This window comes from Colletotrichum costaricense (assembly GCF_030867565.1).
Source record: "Colletotrichum costaricense strain IMI 309622 chromosome Unknown Scaffold_11.1, whole genome shotgun sequence".
In the NCBI taxonomy this organism is placed as follows: domain Eukaryota; kingdom Fungi; phylum Ascomycota; class Sordariomycetes; order Glomerellales; family Glomerellaceae; genus Colletotrichum; species Colletotrichum costaricense.
Window position 1 is genome coordinate 571,376 of NW_026848240.1, and position 16,772 is coordinate 588,147.

Sequence of the window (16,772 nt, forward strand, 5' to 3'; positions counted from 1 at the left end):
CGAGATTCGGCGATCTTCTGTCTTTGAAGAAATATTTGGCCGCCAGTTACGCCGTGACCGTTTGCACCATTCGTCCTTGGCATTCGAACTTATATATATCTTTCTTCGCTTGGCATGCAATATGCCCCCCGGGTCGCATGTCGCCAACAGATTGGTGTCAATCATCAGACAGATCAGGTCACCCATGCCTGCAGTAGGAGAGAGCTCATGATCTCTCCCGAAACAGCGATCCCTTGGCTCCATTTCAGCGGTGGTTGCTCCGGCGCTTGGGGTCAAATTCTCAGGTGGTGCCAGGACACAGTAGTACGACGTCGACGCTACTGCAACAAAGTGGGAGTCGAAGGGGACCCTTGACCAAGAACTCGAAGCTTAGCAGAGGTGACGTGTGGGGGACAGTTTGCGGCGGTGCAAACACGAAGGCTGGAGAAATGGGAGATGATGGTGGTGCGGAGGAGACGGAATGGCCGCTGGTTGGTCCGAGGGTGGTCCCTTTACAACTTAGTGAGAAAAAAACGCGTCTGGAGAATTGCAGTTGGTTGTTTACTCGGATAACTTACTCACTCAAAATCATACACTTACATCCAAGGTACTCACATCAGTATGAGTGTATGAGTGAGTGAATGAGTGAGCGACCAACTGAACATGAGTATTTCAGTAGCTCGTCCTGCTATTGTCTCATATTCATAGACGATGAGAAGATGGCCGGCACCTTGGCTGTCGTCTCGTCTGCGCCCAACTCATGTCTTTCAACGAAGATGTTTCCATCTTGACAGGCCTGACATCGAGTCCGTCGATGTGCCTTGTCGCTCCTCAGGGGGCATCACAGTAGAGTATCTCTCACTCCATCCCACCAGGTCATGACTTCTCTTTTAACGCAAACATCAGTCTTCACAATGTGAACCGTCATCCCGCCGCAACTCCTTTGATGGTGTACATCCCGCCCTTCTCACCAACCCCGGGATACCTGACCCCCATCCCCCACTTCCTCATGCCGTACCCAACGGCCGTCATCAACTACCGATGGTCCCCGTCCCGGTCCGAGTCTCCGGTCTCCACCCCACCGGAAGCCGAACACGACCCAGAACTCGACTTCAACTTCACCACGCCTCTCACATGGCCCACTCCCTTACACGACGTCCTCGCCGGCTACACCTGGATCACAGAAAACCTCCTACCCTCCGGCACCAACTCCCGCCGCGACGTATACGTATACAGCTCCTACGCCGGCGCCAGCATGGCCACCTCTCTAGCCCTGACTGAGTCCCATCACCATGCCCGCATGGCCGTCCGTGGACTGATCGCCTGGAACGGCATCTACAACTGGTCCATGTTTCTCCCGGACCACAAGATCAACAGGCCCGCCACCGCGCGCAGCAAGAAACTCCCGCCACGGCCTGAGGAAGGGTCGGCGCTGCATATGCTGCAGATGAAGATGGAGAACCTGTTTCGCTCACCGGTAGACCTGTTCGACCCGTTTGTGAGCCCTAGTCTCCTCTTCCAGACGCCCGGCATGAACGCGCCGTCGAGCTTCCTACGGGCAGAGGCCGTGTCGTCGTTATTGGAACGGCTTTCCTCTGTCAACTCGGACGTGAAGCCGGCTGATATCCTTGGCTTTACCGAAGGGTTGATGATGGCAGCGCCGAGGCGGAGTGCGCTTGTGTTCCCGCCGAGAAAGTCGACGCTCAAGCTGCCTCATGCTTTGTTACTCCATGATACCCCGACTGAACCTGTGACGAGGCGTAAGACGACGACGAGGAAAAGCAGCTTGGCATCTTCCATGGCTGGAGAACTCGCTTCTAGGACGGCGAGGAGACGGAAGGTGGCAGGGCACACGTTTGAAGCCCAGGCTACGGAGCTGGCGGGGTTGATGAGGCGGAGCTTGGAGAAGCTGGAGTTTAAGGCGAGGCTGCAGTGGGACGAGGACTTTGACGTGGAAGCCGAGGCTGAGAGGCGGGTGACTGTCGTCGAGGTTGGTGCGAACGAGGGGCTTGAGCTTGGTGAACGTGGGGAGGATGCCATTGCGGAGTGGTTGGAGGTCAGGATACGTTTGTGATACCCATCAATTCTCCTCTCAATTCTTTTTCTCCCCTTTGAAGGGCACCGATCAGAACTTATCATGGCGCAATGGGCTTTTCGTCTCGAACCTTCTTTACGGCCATGGCATGGGACATGCTGATGGTGCCGTAGCAAGACGTGGTCATCAGGGGGTTGGCTCTGAGCTCTCAGTAGCCGGTCCATCCACACAATTTGGGGCTGTATATACCTTGGGTAGATAGACGACCGGGTTATATGGCAGGAAGGTTTTGGATTGAACTGGCATACCTTTCTTCCCAAGGCTATGCGCAAGTTCACATACCTGCCTCACCTCCATGCTCCACACCCGGATGTCTTTTCCATCTCCCGTCCATACCCTCATGAGGCGCTCCAACTCGCTTTGCTTTCACCAGATGAGGCGGTACCGCTAGATCAAGTGCGCTTGGTCTAGTGGTATCACCTCAGCATGCTGAGGGAAAGCAAATATCCCGATCGGGCCCTCTCTGGTTGCCTCGCGGGACGCGCAAGTTCGAGCCTCGCTCGAAATTGGGCGTGTACCAATCTTTTGCAGTTTTTTCGGACTTCGTATTTCTTATCTGCTGTTGTAGAATATGATTATTGTATTGTACTTTGACTTTGCTTCATGTAACAATGGGTTTTGGTCGTGATATTAGACTTTGGAGTCAGTGGGGTAGGGAAAGGAGTGTCAAAATCACAAAAGGAGGCCATTCACAATAATCGCCACTAAGTATACTGCCTCGAGTAGCTCACTTGTCTTCAAAGCATGAATATTCGGTGTATGGGTTGGAACTGTAGGCGCTCGCGAACGACCACTCTCGGCCCTTGTATAATGCCTTCAACTCTTCGTCCCATGGCAGCCTAGGTAGTGACATAGACACCGCTCATCCTTGATGAGATATGCCGCTGAGCTCAGAGGCTGAATCCATGGGACGCTAGAATCGCAAGCTTTTGCGTCGTTCACTATGATGCAGACACTTGCGCAATTTCTCACTAGCCGATGGCCCGTAAAACTTTGTCGGGGCTTACGACTTTTGATAACTAAGTGTGCCTTATATTGTGGTTGTTCAAGAGCAGTACTGTATATTGAATCGATTTTAGTCAAAATAGAAAACAAGTCAACAGAGCCAAGGCTCAAACGTTTGTAGGTGGTAACCTTCTGATTCATATCAGTACCCTAGACGGCCGAACCACTTCTCCAACCCAGCACCGGAAATTTGCAGCCAGACATAGACCTCAAGTTTTCGCGTACACTATGCTCGAATATTCTTCAACATACCAACTATCTATAAGTCTTCACTACAGTTTCTGGTTTGAGCATCTCGCCAATTTTGTTTCCTGTGCGCAGAAATCGGTAATCCGGGTCAACTGATGATCGCCACTCACCAAGGGAGAAAACTTGTAGTAGTTCAGAGTAAAATCTCTTTCTCCTGCTTAATGGTAAACACCCCAGAATTGATGCTCACTAACTTGCTAAGTATCTTTGATTATGTAGGGACCAAACAATAGCACGTGCGTTGTGTGGAGCGAAGGGTTCGTTGTATTGGTCGAAATGGCGCGTCTTTTCAAAATGCAGACTGACTCTAAATGTTTTGCGAAACCTCTGTCGAAAAATCCTTGCACCTGAAATTTCCCAGGGCTCCTTGTTTCCCTTGATTTCCATCCGATTTCTACTTTTTGGTCCCCTCACAAGATGCCAAACAAGTAGCCAATCTTCAACAGAACACACGTTCTCGAAGAAGGCTGCAAGTGGCTTCACCAAGCGGCTTCACCAAGCTAGGGGAGTACTATGACCTTCAAGAAGGGGAGTCATTCCCCCTTCAAGAAGAGAAGGACTCCTTGCTCTTTGACCGAACGATGCAATATCGATGTCCCATATGGCTGAGCGATAGAGCAATCAACACTGTCCAGGGGAGGGTACACAAGAGAATGATCCCAGTATCAAGCCCCGAAACCCTCCCCAAACAGACACACAATATAATCGACCCGCAAAGCACGGCGTCCTGATATCTATCTTCGCGATTATGATGATATATCGTTGACGCCCCGACTCCATATGTGACCAACCCAAGAATCAGCACGTCAGTTGTCGGACTCGAGAGAGTATGGGTGATGACCTGAGCCAGTATTAGATGTTGATGGATGTTAGCCATGGCTTCGATAGCTTTGTGTTGGGTACTGACCTTTCCCGTGATGCTTTGTCCCAAAGTCTTCTCCATCAACGAGTTCTCGCCGTACATATGTTCACCTTCGATCGATAAGCCTGCGTCTAAAGTAGACTGACTGCGGGCTGTCTGACTTCGGTGGAGTGTAGCGGCCAGGTCTAGGGCTATCGACCCAAGCAATATTGATCCCTTCGCTAGCAGCACTATCACTGGTTTCTTGAATTCGTTGATGTCGTCGCGATCCAGATCGCTCGTGCGGGACCCAAGGTCCAAATCCCCCTTCTCTAGACCGTTGAGCTCGAGACCGCTATGCTTAATATCAGGTTGACCTAAAATCCTTCCTTCACGAAATTGCTTCAACACAGCGGCCAACGTGTTGAAAAGGCCAGTGAGTCCGACACCCACACCAACGAACTTTAAAGTCATGTCTTGTGAAAACTCAAAGTGATCTGCTGAAGCTGTCTTATCGAGCAAATTAGCTGATGTTCAGTGTTTTGGCGAAGTTGTGAGCCTGGAAGTGTGGCGCGGCCTAACCCCTCAATGAGATGTTCACGGAGACGAATCATCCTTCGAGTATGTGAGACGGGGCAGCGGACATTCACAACCAATTAAATCTACACTGCCTCCTTTGACCAGCGTTAGGTAAAAGTAGGTCATTCAAGGGAATTCGATGTCGAGCTCTTTCCCCTCCGTCCTGTCCTCACCCCGCCATCTGACGTGTAGGCGAATACACGCAGCGCCGTCTCCTGCATAAACAAACCATCGTCAACTTCGTGGCTCTTCGAACCCAACAGCAAACGTACATCTACCCTCAACCTAACCACGACTTAGCCGAATCCATCCAAATGAGCGATCGAGATACACAGAATCAGCAGCTTGGGCACCCAAATGCTCCCCAAGCGTCAGCGCCGGTGCCGCGGACACCCTTAAGTGTTATATCAACCATCATCATTGGGTACGCTTCTAGTAGTACATGGTCTGCGAAACAAACTCATTGCTAACGGAACCCCCTTCTTCTTTTCCAGAATGCTGCCTGACATAAATTTCGGGCCGAGAGTCAGCATGCTATGCCGTGGCGGCCGTGTCCTGACGATGCTGCGAATGATCGGCGGGATAGCAACAGCCATCACATCTATATACGTTGCGGTTGCAAGAGACGGGCACAACTTGGGCGATGTTGCATACACGAGGTATGTCCTCTCTGCTTCGGCCCTTGCATCTAAAGTACTAATTAGAGAGGATAGCCTTTGGTGCTTCGCACTGATTGGAGGCGCTGTCCTCTTCATGGTGTGGCGCCATATGTCAAAAATGCCCAATGCGTAAGTGTTTACACACGATCAAACAATATGAAGCTGACATCCATCTCTATCCAAATTAGCTATTCCTTTCTCTCCATCGTATTTTTCTACGCGACTCAAGCCACATTACTCGAGGGCCCAGGCCTAGTCCTCGACGGTATCCTTCCGGTGCTCCCCCTCGTTGTCGTCTCAGGGTCGTTCCTCGCCTCACTCTTCTTGAGCTTCTACAAAAACATGTCCAGTACACAAGCCGATGTGGAGCAATCCGCCTGGGACATGGCTGCGTCTTGTCTGGTCTAAATCGGCGAAGCTCTGGAACGAGGCCGGGGATGACAAAGTCGGAGTCAGTTACGCGAACACGATGCTACGATGTCATAACGAGATGACAGCTGAATATTGGTCACTGGAAATGATATTGTACCATCTTGTACATGAAAGCATCAAAACATGAGAAAAAAAAAACCGGCGTTTAGAAGCAAAAGGCGCACCTGGGGACCCAAGTCATGGCATCTTATATCATTCTGTTAGCGCCACATACACCGATTTATGTGGGAGGTTTTGCTGTGGGTATCGCATGATTCTACCCCATTCGGCAGGATAAACTGCTTCCTGTAGATAGATAAAGAAAATTTCTCTTTGTTCAACTTTGTCTCCCTGGCATCGCTATGATGTCTTCAATGATCAAGACTGATCGTCTCCAACCGCACCCTTCAGTACTCATCAAGTAAGTATTCATCTCGCCCCATACAACTCAGTCCAGCAGCCTTAAACCTGGTGACCGGCAACTTCCACCCACATTTCTGCTATTCAAGCCTTTCATTCCAACTCGCAATTGTACAGAAAAGACCCTCCATATGTGAGTACCTGTTATACTGAGGAACCATAGACACCAGCATGTTCGCCCAGTACATTCCGTGATTCAGTCTAGGCCGCTCATGATACATAGAGCCCACCGTTGCTAATTGGAAGGATGAAAGACGCGATCCTGACGAGACGAGAGCTACACCTGAGAGAATCAGACATTGTCCGGGGGAGACGAACAACCCGATATAATAGATACAGGATGCGGAACCATTGAAAACATCACAAATCGAGCGAGGAGAGAAAAGAAGCTCCTGAAAACTCATTGCTACCAATTGACCACTCTAATACTGTGTAGGTATCGTTAAATGCATGCACCGTGAGATGCCAAACCGCCGCCCTCCTGTGAACGCCGAATTCAATGAACACCGTTGAGCAGGCTCTACTTTCTCGCCCTCCGCTTTCCCTTCTTCTCAGGAACGCTGGCGCTCCCTTCCGCGATTTCACCAGCCTCAATCTCGCCCGCCTTCTCCATCTGCTGCAACTTTTCTTGTCCCGATATAAACATGGACAAGTCTCTGTTCATCTCCTGCAGCTCTGCCACCTGCTCCTTGTAAGACGCCTCGCTCTTCTTCAGGGCTTCGAGCTCGGCTTTGTTGTGTTCCACGCGCTTCATGAGCCCCTGTGTGACTTGCTTCTCCTCCTGCAGGGCTTTGCCCATGTTGCGGGCGAGTTCCTGGGCCTTGGTGGCCTTTGCTCGGTCGCGCTCTGCGTCCCGCTCGAGTTGTGGAATGACTTGCGTTTGGAGACGTGTCAGCTCCGTCTTGAGGGTGGCATTCTCTTCTAGAGCTGTGGTAGCTTGTGCCGATGCAGACTCGGCTATCGCTGCTGCTTTTGAGGCCTTGTCTGCCACTTTGCTGATCATCTCCTCAAAGTAGACTCGCTGTGACTCGAGCTGACTGGTCAGGAGATGAGTGTATTCCAAGCCGATATTGTCCAGCTTTGCACGGGGAACAGTATCTTCGTAACCGCCTTCCGGCCCGTGGTGATGTCCGTTGCTGCCTGGGAGCTCCACGACCTTACCGTCACCCTTATCACGGATCAAACGATGTACCCACGTATCCCCAGCGTAATCCCATACATGCTGTGTCTCTAGCTCCAGAGAGAAGCTATGCGCCGTCTCTTTCCAGTGGTCCTTAGCATGGCCGCCCTTATATCGACCACAGCCGACATTTCCGCAGATCAGGCAGATCCATAGGTCATCGGTGGAATCGCAAACGCTGCACAGATTCGACACGGAAGAGCCAAATGGTTGTGTATATGGGTTTGATGGATCGTATGTGGTTTCGGGATTCGTGTGTCGGCAGACCGGACATCCTGAGCCTTTCCAATTTTGCAGGCAGGTACAGTGAAAGACGTGCTGGCAAGGAATCGTCATTAGACCTGTCGTATCGTCCATGCGCTCGAGGCACACGGGGCAAGTAGGTAGTTCGATAAGATTCGGGGTCGGCGGAGGGAAAGGCCTGAGACTGCTGGAGGCGACGACGGAAGAAGAGGAAGGCGTGAAGGGGTCGTGATTAAGGTCGGGAAATGTCCTGTTTTCTCGAGTCGGCGTCTCAAAGGTGATGGATTTAACGAAGACAACATGGCAAACTTGCGCCTGCAGAAGAGTCAGTTGCACGGCGGCGTCAGGGCTTGCAGTTCACTACTCACCTCCATACTGTTGAAGACCTTTCCGTCAAACTCCCTCTGCCACGCCCTTGCCTTCTCGCTGTTTCCAAACTTGAGGAGCACTAAATACCGGTTCATCCTAGCAGTCATGACCATTCGCCAGTGACTGATGTCATTCCTCCATTTCTCCCCGACATAGCCGATGAAGTCGCCCGGGCTCAGGTAACTTGGAACTGCAGGTATGCAAAGCGTTGTGCAGTCCTCTGCCTCGACGTCGTCTCCCTCTGAAGACGGCAGTCCCAAGGAAGGTGTTCCCTCCTCGTCGCGGTAAAAATGTACTACTCCCCAGCCTACTTCCGTACTCTTTGTGTCGAGGGGGACATATTTTGCCTTCGTGGAGATTCCAGCGCCACCAAATGTTGGACCAACACCAAGGTCTGCCCCAGAGCTTGTTGCCTCGGCCGCCATTTGATCTGTATTCTCGTCGCTTTCTGACTCGATGTCGATGCTCTCGATGCTGACTTGACCAAAGCGCCAGTCCTTGACTGCCGTCTCTGGTCTGATCGCTGCCGAAGAAGGCGGGGGAGGGAAGCTCTGCGTACGAGCTCTCCACTGCCTCTCGGTTATCCTCTCGATGTTACTGCCACTATCTTCCTTGGCCGGAGCTCTGGAAGGTCCGCAGTCGATGAGGTTCGGGTTCGAAGTAGTTTCTGGCGCTCGGTGTGTGCTCGATCGATAGGTATCGGCGGGGTTGGGTGGTTCGAAGGGTTGTAGTGGTGAAGGCTGCGGTCGGAAGCTCGTACTCGGCCTCTTCGAACTTTTCCTGGAATGCGCGGGAAGTTCAGCGAAGATGTTGGCGCCTTTCGGCGGAAGCCACACGTCTTTACTGAGGACTTCTTCCTGCCGTTTCCCTTTGACGACGTTGGTGTCGGCGAGTGCGGGGCTTGAAGTGGGATAGAGCTCGAACTTGAGGTGGTAGAAGAAGGTCCGCATAGCCCTTCTCAGCCTCGCAGGCTGCCGTGAGACGATGCTGGTTGACTTTGAGAGACTCAAATGCTGCGTGGCTGGTGTAAAAGACCCCCCAAACTATGGAGGCAAAAGAACGCGAGTTTCCAAGTGTTTCCAGGACTTCCATGGGCTGTTCATGTCGCGGCGCAACTCACGGAATCGGGCAGGATAATTATGTTGTGGGGAAGATTTCAATCATTTAGGTGCGAGTTTCGAGGAGCTTTAGGAGCGTGCACTCCACAGCCCCACCGGTTACGGACCTCGTTCCATCAGGTACGTCACTGATAAGCGATAGATGGGTCAACCTCCCGACAGTGACATTCGCATCGCAACAAGAAATGAAACAGAAATATGACGGTACAGCAATGCAAAGTGTTTGAGACTTCAATAGAGTCTAGTATTGACGCTTTCATGAGCGTATGAGTGCCTAGCTAACTTCTAGGAATATGTGAAGATATCATTCAGAACCATTGTCCCGCCATAATCGTAATCCATTAACGCCATGCCTCGTGCAAGGCAACTTCCCCATCGCTGACCCGTCGCTTACTGACCGCCACGAAGACGGAGGACGAGATGAAGGGTTGATTCCTTCTGGATGTTGTAGTCGCTCAGAGTGCGACCATCTTCCAGCTGCTTTCCGGCGAAGATAAGACGCTGCTGGTCAGGAGGGATACCCTCCTTATCCTGGATCTTGGACTTCACGTTATCAATCGTGTCAGATGACTCGACTTCCAACGTAATCGTCTTTCCAGTCAGCGTCTTGACAAAGATCTGCATACCACCACGCAAACGCAGGACGAGATGCAGGGTGGATTCCTTCTGAATGTTGTAATCCGACAAGGTGCGACCATCCTCAAGCTGCTTTCCGGCGAAGATCAAGCGCTGCTGGTCGGGAGGAATGCCCTCCTTATCTTGGATCTTCGACTTGACATTGTCGATGGTGTCTGAAGATTCAACCTCGAGCGTGATCGTCTTGCCGGTAAGGGTCTTGACGAAAATCTGCATACCACCGCGAAGACGAAGAACCAAGTGGAGAGTGGACTCCTTCTGGATGTTGTAGTCGGACAGGGTACGACCATCCTCAAGTTGCTTGCCAGCAAAGATCAAACGCTGCTGGTCAGGGGGAATGCCCTCCTTATCCTGAATCTTGGACTTGACATTGTCGATAGTATCAGAAGACTCGACCTCAAGGGTGATGGTCTTGCCAGTGAGCGTCTTGACGACTACAGAATGGATTAGCAACCACATGTCTGGGGGCAGCATGGATGTAGAGCAACTTACAGATCTGCATACCACCACGAAGGCGGAGAACCAAGTGGAGGGTAGACTCCTTCTGGATGTTGTAGTCGGAGAGGGTGCGGCCGTCCTCAAGCTGCTTGCCAGCGAAAATGAGACGCTGCTGATCGGGGGGAATGCCCTCCTTGTCCTGAATCTTGGACTTCACGTTATCGATGGTATCGGAGGACTCGACCTCAAGAGTGATGGTCTTGCCGGTGACTGGGAGGAAAGACGTCAGTTATTAATGGGAATGACGCTTGGATGCCTGGATGACTTACGGGTCTTGACGAAGATCTGCATGATGGCGACTTCGCTGTATTCTGATGTGTGGTGTTGCTCTTTGGTATTACTGAATGTAGTTGCTCGTAACCGAGTGATCGCTGATGAGAGATTCGTCGAGCGGAAGTATTGTGTAGGGGATGTGATGGGGAAAAAGAGGAAGGGAGAAGGATGAAGAGGTGAAGTGGCTTAAATACCGAAAGGCAACCAAGGTGTCAGAGAGATGCGGCCTGCCTGAAGGCGGGAAGGAAGGAAGGACCTGGAGCCAAGTTGGGTGGTGGTGCCTTCCCGGGTGCTTGGTGACTGACTGGCCGCGGAAGGCAAGGAAGGCAGGGAATGAGGGGTCTGATTGGAGGCGCAGGTGTGAGAAAGTGGGGCAGGTTATGCAGTTAGTGGCACTGAGTGCCTTCTTTCTCAGTTCTGAGTGCCTTGTCTGGGGGAATGGCGAATGATTCATCAGCAACTGCGCAAGTGCCACAAGGCGCTAAAGTAGGCAGGAGCAAGCCGGAACCCTCCAGAACCAGGTGGGCCATTTTCTCGGAAATCCGTACATCTACCTCCAGACTCACACAAATCTCAACCCTCAAAGAGGTAGAAGAACCTCTTCCTTGGTCCTTATCGCACGCTTCTTGACCACGAACCTGGGAAGGCTGGAACCCAGAGTGCTGTGCCTGATGTCTCAGTTGCGACTTGCGCTGGAAGGTTGGCCACTCGTCGCCGCCGCTTCTTTGATCAGATGGTCTCGTTCATGCCGCCCCTGCGCAGTAGTCCCAAGGTCAAAACACACGCAAAAAGACAGCGAGGTGTAAGATCTAATCTGGCATACCCGTCTGAGTGTCAGCTTCCACAAGATTTCGACATCTTTGCCTCAGTTTTGGTGAAGCTGCAAGACGACTGAATTTTGGACAGGCAAACCCCCCGCGACCTCGATACCGCTAGTCTCCTGCAGCGTCTCGAGAATGTCACTGATGAACTGATGGGTCGCAAGAGGCCCACCGCCAATCCCTGTACCTACTCCGCCTCTTCCCGGGCGTCCTCACTTCACCTCTGTTTACCACGTCCAACACGACCGGGAACAATCGTCACCGCCGACGACAGACACTGGGGCTGAAGACTTCACCGAGCGCATCCTGAGGAATGCCCACGATGCTAGCTGCCGATAGACTCGATCCCATATCGAAATCAAGCAGGCTGGCAAGGCTGGCTTCGGTTTGACACCTATGACTGGAATTCGTCGTGTCTCACCTGCGCTTGACGGATTCCACGGATGCCAGCCAAAAGTCAAGCGTAAAGAGCGAAGAGCAAAGAGGCACAAAGGGTCAGAAACAAGTCCGAACCGGCTGTGACTGTCACTGACAAACAAGCGCCCCACCCGCCACCCGGATAGGCAGACCGTACCGGCCAGGGAACCCAACTTGAGTCCTCGTCCACTCAACACGCACTCAGACTTAGAGGCCTCAAGCAATGCAGTCGGCAGCGAACATGAGAATCGCCACCTCCAGAGCCTCTTGGTTAATCTTTGCCCCGTCCGAATCGCTCGCTTGCTAATCCCGTCGCCCCCATACAAAGCTTTTCTCAACCTCATCCCAAGTCGCCACGATGCCTTCCTTTCGACTTGGCCGGCGAGTTGTTGAATGTCGCCGGCCACTCCTCAATCCTCACCCAACATAACACGGCCAAACACTAAAGTGCGGAGAAGGACCGGCGAGACCGGGGTGGCAGGTGAAATGAGCCGACGTCATCCCAAAGGCCACTGCACCCCCAACCTCTCCCGAACCCTGATTTTACGAACCACCGCCCGAGGCAGACAGACAAACAGACAGTTTACCAATACTTCAGCCAAAGACGAGAAAAATCATACGGACCCCAGTTCGGCGTCTCCAGACAGACAACCAACTCATTGAAAAAGTTGTCTTCAGCATAATCAGAAGAATGCGAACCTCCGTATCCTCTTCCGAAGCGACGCTTTCGTCAGCCGAGGAATGAAGCGATGGCGACATCGGTCTTTGCTCGCTCGTCGCTCGGGCCTTATCGCGACATCTGTTCACGCGCTTTCCTTCCAAGGGGCCAAAAGGCGACGTTTCGCCCACACGAGCGAGACACACCTACACACCCGCGCCCGGCACCGCCCCCGTCAATACCTGGGAGACAATGGTACAACTACAACCCGACCACGTTGGATGCACTTTTCTTCTGCAGCACAAACACCACCACCATAAGCATCCTTGCCCCTCCAGCCACTCTTCTCATTGGTTTGGGCGAAATCGAACCAGAGGCCTAAGGGTGTTGTCCCCCATCCCCATTTGCTGCGATAAGGCCCTTCTTCCCCTCATTGACCCTGCTTTAAGCCCGCAGAGGTTCGTTCCCCAGACTGACTACGGAGTAGATCACGTTGCTCTAATCTAGTGTGGTTCACCACGTTGTGGGCTGCACGCCGAGGCTTGCATTCTGTCTCATCTGACCCTCATATTTCCCTGCCTTATCTCATTGACCTCTCAAGATATCCGTACCGGTGTACATGCATCTCACTTGGGACAAAAGCTTCACATCTGGGACACGGGCTGGACAAAGTGCATAGTAACTCATTGTATGAAGGGCGCGAAACAAACAATCTCGATATATCGATTTTGACCCAAGTTAACTACAACAGCGTAAAATGCCGATATCGGCCAATTGTGCCTCTCCAGTTCTCTGTGTGAAGGTTTTTTGTTTTTTTTTGCAAAAGGGCCCTTCCAACGCCCAAAAATTCCAATGCATATCATAATCGTCTATGCTTGCTATGCTCTGTCATTTGCATGTCGTGCCGGCATGATCGTCTCCATGAACGTCCCTGGCGCATGTCGCGTCTCTCTTTGCCGCAGCGCAGCCCTTCTCGCCTGCGCTCGACTCCAGACCACCAACCCCGTTAAGCTTCGAGTCATACATTCGTAATTTGAATCATGATAAAAGGTCGTAACACATCGCGATGAATCGTCGTGGTGGGGAGGTGACCAGCCGAAAAGAAGTGAAGTGAAGAGGTGGGGTAGAGATCTTGTGGTGTGTGTGTGTGTGGTGTCTCGTTCAACGCCGTCGCTGTGACTCGAAATAACAAAAGAGATGCCAACAAAATTTGCCCACCCAGGGGCTTTTCAGAAAAAAATCATAATCTCAAGAAGGAAAAGTAAATGGCAGCAATAATAATAGCACAGTAGAGGACAATCAGTTGGCGCGGATAACGAGCTTTGACAAGAACTTGTTCGACAAGCAGTCAAAGTCGTTGCGGTCAAAGCTGGCGTCGGGGCGAGTACGCAAGTATGCCTCTGTTTGGACTATTAGTGGTCTGCAGATACAATGGCCAGAATGAGTGGAACTTACCGTGCTTGATGACATGCTGACGGACTTCGGTCATGGCCTCGCAGACAGCGACGTTGTTGTTCAGGAGGTGGCCGTGCTTGGCGGTGTCCCAGTCCATAAAGGCAGGGAGCTTCTGGGAGATGGCATGGAAGAGGCCAACAATGACACCGACAGGAGTGGTCTCCATGTCATTGCAGAACTTGTTGACGGCGGCCGGATCGGGAACACGGTAGTGGCAGTCGAACTGCATCTCCTCCCAAACAGCGAGGAGAATGGAAGCCAGCATGAAGATGGTGGGCCAGTTCTTGAGACGCTCACCGCTGTAGACACTGGAGTACAGGGCAGACAGCTCCTCGAGAATCTCCTTCTGAAGCTCACGCCACATGTCGGCCATGGCACATTTGATCTGGAAGTTGATCATGACGGGGGCAACGGTCTTGCCGTAGTACTTGGAGTCCTCATCATCAATCTGGCCATCAAGCTGAACGTCCTCGCCTTGGCTCTCGACCATGGTGATGTGCAGGGTGAGGTTGTAGGCAAGAACGAGCTTCAGAGCCTTACGGATGACGGGCATACGCTCCTTGACGTAGTAGCGGTGAGCAGTCTTGAGGATCTCGGTGATGAAGGGAGTGCCCTCGAAGTGATCTTCGATGAAATCCTCAAAGCCTCCATCAATGTGCTTGTCAAGATAGTCGGACAGAGCCTCAACGGAAACGCCCTTGGCACCGACATCGAGTCTCTCGGTGCGGATGTCAAAGTCGATGGGCTCCTGATCGGTCAAGCAGGACTCAACCCAGTCGACCTGGAAGCAGCTCTCATCGGCGACGTAGACCTCGCGGACGTAGACGGGGAGGGCAAAGCCGTAGCCGTGAGTGATCCACATGACGGTCTCGTTCTGAGCGAAGCCCTTGACATTGTAGACCGAGACACCACGTCCAAGGTGGCGCTCATAGTCGGCCTTCCAGTCCTTCATGAAGTAGCCGATATCCTTGATGTCAATACGAGTGCAAGGAACCTGCCACAGGCGGGCGTGAGACGGCTGGCAACCAGCACAAGGCTCACCCTTGTCACAGGTCTTCTTCAAGAACTTGCAACGCAGGCAGGCACGAAGCTTTCTAATCTCACTGGCCTGCTTGCGCTGCTCGGGCAGGAGAGGACCCTTTCTGCGGCCAACCTTCTTGACCTCAGTGCCATCCTTCTTGCCGGTTGAAGTGCGGCGAATGACGGCCTTGGTAGCCTTGCCGGTGACGGGGCTGCGCCTCTGGCCCGAGTTTCTCCGGGCGGTGGTGAGAATTGGGGGAGACGTGGCGCCAGAGCCGCTGGCGGGAGTTGGCCGGGTCGGAGTAGTCGTCTTGATGGGCATGGGAGCAACAGCTGCTGCAGGGCTGACTGTGTCGTGGTTGTGAACGTGGGCGTGAGCGTGAGTGTGTGCATGAGCGTGGCTGTGAGTATGAGCGTGGTTGTGGTTGTCTCCGAAGCAATTGCGGTGAGATCCGGCATCGACGTATCCATCAGACTCGGGGGAGAAGGGAGAGATGGGGAAGGGAGCAATCTCCTCATAGCTGCCGAGTTCAAATGAATTGGCCCCGTCCGACGAGTCCGAGTTGGTTCTCAAGTGAAGTGTCTGGCTGGGGTTGAAGATTGCCGCATTGGGCTGTGCCTGTTGGAAGTGGTCGAATCCTGCTCCAGAACCTTGTTCAACGACCATTGACCACCCCTCTCCATTGCCAGTGCTCGGCAGGGACAGGACCTCGAGGAAGGTACCCGTGGGCGAATTGCTGCCGATGCTATGTGACAGACCGTCGATTTGCAACGCTGAGGCAGCGGCTTGAATATCGTGCCAGCTCTCCATTCCCAAGCTCCAATTCATAGCCGGAACAGTATCGTCCATGGGGGGCATCGTGTTGAAGGCGGATGCGAGTTGAAAGTTTGCGGCCTGCAGCGCCTGGGTCGTGGCGGGGAGAAAGTCGATGGGATTTGTCTGGAAGCCCGGGGCGTATGGGTTGTATGTTACGGGCATGTAGGCGTCGGAGACATATTGGGAGTAATCGGGCAATCCATGAGGGGCCTGTTGTTGCTGATGTTGATGTTGTTGCAAGGCCCAGTCGGTCAATGAGTTGACGGGTTGTTGATATGGTGAATGATGCGAGTGCTGGCTCAAAGGTGAGGAGCTATGTGAAGGCGAGTGGGCTTGTTGGTCCTCGGGAGGACTCGAGGCTGCGACATTGGAGGTCATATCCAAGGGAATGGGCCAGATCCTCTGAGCGGGCATGTTGGTGACGCTCTGGGGGCTGTTCTGGGATGAGGGGATTTGCGAGGCATAGGAAAACCGGTCCCGCTGGTCGAAGGAGGAGAGGTCCAAGAGGGCGTCGCCTCCACTCGTATCGAAGTTGACGTTCATGTTGGGTAAGATCAGTCGTGGAAAAAGGACCAACAACGGATAGGTGTAAGTCGAGAAAGGGGAGTTTGAGCAGAGATATGGCCTTTTTCCCCAGGACACCGCTCTTTCGTCGGGGTGGTGGTGAAGTGGATGAGGGGAGCAAAAGACCTTCTTCGCAGCGGCGACAAAGGTTTTGGGGGGAAGATGAGGTGGGTAGGAAGAGATTCGGGTGGTGAGAAGGGCGAGAGACTTGGTCGGGGGCCCCAAAAGCGGGCATGCGTGGGTGAAGAGGAACGACGACGAGCCCGCGAAAGAAGCGGTGAGAGATGCAGTTGAACCTCCAGCCCCGGCCGGGAGCAGGAGCCAATGAACGGGGCCACAGCTCCTTCTGCAGCTGCACGAGTGTGGGGCGGAGACGACCGGGGGGTGTCGCTCCAAAGTTGCGCCAGTGGGAAGGAGGTGGGAGGGTTGGGTGGGTGGATTGCACTTGCACACTCGCACTTGCAC

General features: G+C 52.9%; 5 protein-coding genes across 5 annotated transcripts; 3 read left to right on the plus strand and 2 right to left on the minus strand.

The window, feature by feature from the left end:
• Positions 1-925: 925 nt before the first annotated feature.
• Positions 926-2,053, plus strand: CCOS01_10554 (uncharacterized protein; the record flags this gene model as incomplete). Its single annotated transcript, XM_060458709.1, has 1 exon — positions 926-2,053. One exon carries the CDS (start codon positions 926-928, stop codon positions 2,051-2,053), a length of 1,128 nt encoding a protein of 375 aa, XP_060310511.1.
• A 3,190-nt stretch (positions 2,054-5,243) lies between these two features.
• Positions 5,244-5,815, plus strand: CCOS01_10555 (uncharacterized protein; the record flags this gene model as incomplete). The annotated part of the gene is made up of 3 exons (XM_060458710.1): positions 5,244-5,407; positions 5,462-5,536; positions 5,596-5,815. 3 exons carry the CDS (start codon positions 5,244-5,246, stop codon positions 5,813-5,815), a joined length of 459 nt encoding a protein of 152 aa, XP_060310512.1.
• A 943-nt stretch (positions 5,816-6,758) lies between these two features.
• On the minus strand, positions 6,759-8,980 carry CCOS01_10556 (Zn-finger in ubiquitin-hydrolase; the record flags this gene model as incomplete). The annotated part of the gene is made up of 2 exons (XM_060458711.1): positions 6,759-7,976; positions 8,030-8,980. 2 exons carry the CDS (start codon positions 8,978-8,980, stop codon positions 6,759-6,761), a joined length of 2,169 nt encoding a protein of 722 aa, XP_060310513.1.
• A 2,792-nt stretch (positions 8,981-11,772) lies between these two features.
• CCOS01_10557 (uncharacterized protein) lies at positions 11,773-11,898 on the plus strand (the record flags this gene model as incomplete). Its single annotated transcript, XM_060458712.1, has 1 exon — positions 11,773-11,898. The coding sequence occupies one exon, from the start codon at positions 11,773-11,775 to the stop codon at positions 11,896-11,898; it is 126 nt and encodes a 41-aa protein (XP_060310514.1).
• A 1,852-nt stretch (positions 11,899-13,750) lies between these two features.
• On the minus strand, positions 13,751-16,658 carry CCOS01_10558 (uncharacterized protein; the record flags this gene model as incomplete). Its single annotated transcript, XM_060458713.1, has 2 exons — positions 13,751-13,851; positions 13,907-16,658. Coding segments are annotated over 2 exons (2,853 nt in total), but the record flags the coding sequence as incomplete, so codon positions are not given.
• Between the last annotated feature and the right edge of the window lie 114 nt (positions 16,659-16,772).